Source organism: Pundamilia nyererei, unplaced genomic scaffold (genome assembly GCF_000239375.1).
Source record: "Pundamilia nyererei isolate P.nyererei 1_Seehausen unplaced genomic scaffold, PunNye1.0 scaffold00080, whole genome shotgun sequence".
Taxonomy (NCBI): Eukaryota; Metazoa; Chordata; class Actinopteri; order Cichliformes; family Cichlidae; genus Pundamilia; species Pundamilia nyererei.
In genome coordinates, this window is record NW_005187481.1 from 714885 (window position 1) to 718894 (window position 4010).

The 4010-nt window shown below is 41.1% G+C and overlaps 1 protein-coding gene across 1 annotated transcript in view; it reads right to left on the minus strand.

The window, feature by feature from the left end:
* Positions 1 to 24: 24 nt before the first annotated feature.
* Positions 25 to 4010, minus strand: part of shpk (sedoheptulokinase) — a 12109-nt gene continuing 8123 nt past the window's right edge. The window contains exons 6-7 of the mRNA XM_005737818.2: positions 3597 to 3797; positions 25 to 2193 (exon numbers count right to left, since the gene is read on the minus strand). Of these exons, the coding sequence (XP_005737875.1) occupies positions 1799 to 2193; positions 3597 to 3797 (596 nt within the window). The 3' untranslated portion in view covers positions 25 to 1798. The remainder of the gene's footprint in view (positions 2194 to 3596; positions 3798 to 4010) is intronic.

Genomic DNA, 4010 nt, shown 5'->3' on the forward strand with positions numbered 1-4010 from the left:
TGGAAGACTGCGTGAACAGGGTGGGTTCAGCTCAGTTTGTCAGTAAACTTGATGTACTGAACAGTTCCTAGCAAGTTCCCCTAACAGAGCAAGTGACACATCAGTCTTTATCACTCATTCGATTTCCTGCACTCATTCTGTTGTCCAAATGCACTGGCTTTTTTGTTTTTGCAATCATATGGCTCAGACATCCATCACATCAGGGATCTTATGGGGTTTTTGTATATATATGTATATACATTTTTTTTTTTGCTTTATTAGACAGATGCAGTGAAGATTGATGGGAAAAAGAGAGAGAGAAATGTGGCAAAGAGCTGCAGGTCAAATTCGAACCTGGGCAGGCCACTCTCAGCCACGCGCCATATGGTTGCCTGCTCATCCAACTGAGATAAACCAGCACCCAGGGATTTGATGTTTTGTGGTGCTTTGTCAAGAGCAACTTATTCTTGAGACTATACTCAGTTTTCTGGTAGCTTTCCAGCTCCTTCATTTTTTCCAGCCTACTCTTCAAGTGCCTATTCCAAGCACCAGGTTTCCTGAGTTAGAGAGTGGAGTTAGCACTGACTGGGGAGGCTGTTGCAGTAAACTTGGTGAACATGATACAACAGTGTGTGGTTGAAAATGAGACATTGTAACTGAGTAAAACTATTTTATATGCAGTAGTGTAAATGGGGGGGAAAGCAATGATTTGGATTCAGCTGGTGTTCAGGAAGAGTGTGACAACCCCCAGCCACTAGGTGTCTCTGCTGTGGTTATAGTGCTGTTACTTGTAGAAGTAACTGGCTGCATGAGCTACACTTGGGCCCAATTAGTTAAAAGATTCATTACTAGTTACTACCTCCGTTTTGAGCCTGTGAGCCAAGCTGTGACAGTGCGATTAAAAAAGAAAAATAAGGCTCAGTGGGAGTTGACGGGCACTGTGAGAGTCTACACTGAAACAAACACTCAAGTCTCTCATCATTCTCAAGAATGAAAAAAGGTGCTAAAAATGAAACGATTCCATTGGATTCCTGCTATTATGACACTGGTTGATTCTAAACCAAGCGTGGATCACCCTGGTAATCTGCGCTTCATGATCAGACTGAATTCTGATCAATCAGTGTTTTGAAATACTTAACCCACAAACGCACAAAGATTCGACCTGTTTCAATCAGGCAGCTGAAAAGGAAACACCCATCCCACAGGAAACTACAAATGAATCTGTCCCAGACACCTAAAATGAAGGCACCTCAACATGCTGTTTTCTGCTTCAGTGTTGACATGTTGATTGCATCTTCATCTCAGGGAACATAAATCATGCAGAAGCTTTAAAGCATTCCAACTCACTGTGATTTCTCTCCATGTCATTATTTTATTTCAGGCACCTACAGTTAACAAGTTTGAATTTGTTGCCTCTATCATTTAATGCATCTGTCTGGTGCTGCATTAAGCAGCTGTAAAGCTAAGTGACAGAGGCCTGACTTTTTTCCTGAGGAATGAAGAGCAGCTAGGTCTAGGAAAAAGATGCCGTCCTTTGATTGTGACTTACACTGTAACAAAATCCAACCCCAAATATCAGAAATGCCCAGTATATTGATGAGAGCTGTTCAGTCACAGTAAAATCTTTGAGCTTTCACGAACATCTTCTATCTTTTGGTCCTATAAAATTGCTAACATTGGATCTCTGTCCTGTCAAACACAGCCTTTTCTTTAAGATTCAAAATAAAAATGAGCTGTGTAAGATTTGTTAGGGTCAGCTTTAGTTGATGTGCAAAATTCTCAGTCATGTAAACAGACAATACTGGATAGCGAGTCCAATTCAAAGGCGGTCACAGAGAATCATTGCCACGCCCAAAGCAGAGTCTGCGTTCTGTCCGTATACCACCTGCAGAGGGAACGCCTTCTCCACTTCCTGTCTTAGCACTTCGTTCCGAGCGAGCGCGCTCCCACTGCCCACAATCCTGCGGACCCCCGCCTCCTGCAGATGCTCTACGGGCATCATCGAGGTGATGTTGTCCAGGACTCCATGGCAGAGAGCCCTGATCACATGACCCAGGGAGAGATTGGAGGTGGAGATGCCAGTCACGTGGCCCAGGCAGAGAGGGTCATGTCTCTCTCCCAAGATAGTAGGACTCACCCTAAGGTTGCTGGTTTCCTGGTTCAGGGCACAACGAATCAGCTTTTCGTATAAGCACGAGTCACTCAGCTCTGCACCTGTGGAGATTGGGGGGGGGGGGGGGTGCGGCAGAGGGGGGCATTTTAGTGTCATCTATCTGTGCAGACTTTAGTTTAACTGTTCTACAGTTGTTATTTTGTTTATTGCATTCATGATTAATTATTCATTTAATGTCAGTTTTCTCTAATCTCTGCACCATCTCTGGTCTTTGCTTTCATCTTTAAGCAGCTTTGATTGTTGATCTGCAAGTATAACCTTTCCCTAGAACTGTTTGCCAACGTTTCTGAATAAAGCTGGGATGTATTTTGGTTCTTGCATCTCCAGTAACGAGTTTAGAGAGGTGTCATTTATCATCTCTATGAATATATTAAGTATATGAGCCTGTGAGGTGTACATGGATCTTTCCAAATGAGCTCACATAAACCCTGATTAAGCAGCAGATAAAACTTTCTGTATATCAGAATATACCACAGTTTTAAACCTGGTGTCTATAGTGCCATTCCCTTTAGTTATAGGTTTTATGTAAAGACTGTATATAAATGATGGGCACAGCGTAATCATCAAGTGTGAAATGTGAAGATAATGAAGATATATCATAAAAATACATTTTTCCTAATGGCCAACAGGGAGCGGTCCATCTGGTTGAAACAGTTGTAAAAAAAAGTCTATGATAACACGTCCCTGCTGCTCACTTGTACAACTAAGACTAGGATTAATCAACAATGTCAGCTGGCATTAGCTATTTGCTGATCTATCTGTATCAATATTATAACTGCTGATGAATAAAAAAAATGTAAAAACTAAAGAAGAGACAGAAGAAACATCCTTCAACCATGTCTTGAGTTTTGAAATTACATAGTTTTCCCACCAGTGGGAGCTCTTGTTGTTGGCAACACACTTCTTTGGAAAGCCACAAACACAACATCCAGCTAATCCGAGCAGTTAGGTTAAATAATTACATAAATAACTACGCATAACAAACGTTAGGGAAGTCTGTTTATGATTTGTGCCTGAAAAGAGAAAAGAAATGGCCAAAATACAGCTTTTTCAACCCTGAATATTGGTATCCGCCGGTTTATGCAAAGTGTCAGTAAACATTTTCTTATTGAGGTTTTTGGTCTCACAAATCTTATCAATACACAATGTGATGCGCAATTTTACATTTTAATCCGTTTTAGAGTAAAGAGGGGGAAGGATTTTTAGAGAAGTTGTCACCTTATGAATATGAAACTGTTGAAATAATTTGTTTCGTTATATTGTACTTGACTTTACTAAGCTATTCTACTTTTTTAAGCCTTTTGTAATAATCATGATTAAAAAATAAAACTAATGTGTGGCATCACAGTGTCTGTGTCCATCTGCAAGTCAGCCTGCACTGTTTGGTTTTCCTGAGAGGGATGACGATGGATTAAGGTCTAGAAAATAGAAGAAGAATACAAACCAAGCTCTCTCATCCAGGAAGTCAGCATCTCCACAAAACTTGCCAACACATTCCCGCCATTGAGCGATGCTGCAACAGCCAAGTATGTGGACTCAAAGTAAGGGAAGTAGGAGATGGACGAGGCGGGCTGAAGAGAATCTGGAGGTTTGAAGTCAGCTGGCATGGCGTAGCTCAGCTGGGCTGAAGTGCTTATGTTAAGGACTGGGAAATTTGAAAAAAAGAAAGAAACTGTCAGCTAAAGAGAATTAGCTGTGATGGTTAGTGATGTGTTTGTCCTGAAATATAAACCCCTAAGTCAGCTACAATAAGTTTTATATTGGATTTTTTTCCTCAACCTTATTGTTTGTTGATCTCTCACTTGACATGCAACAGTGTGGTTTGTGTCTGTGAAGGTTCTCAGTCATCCAGGTCATC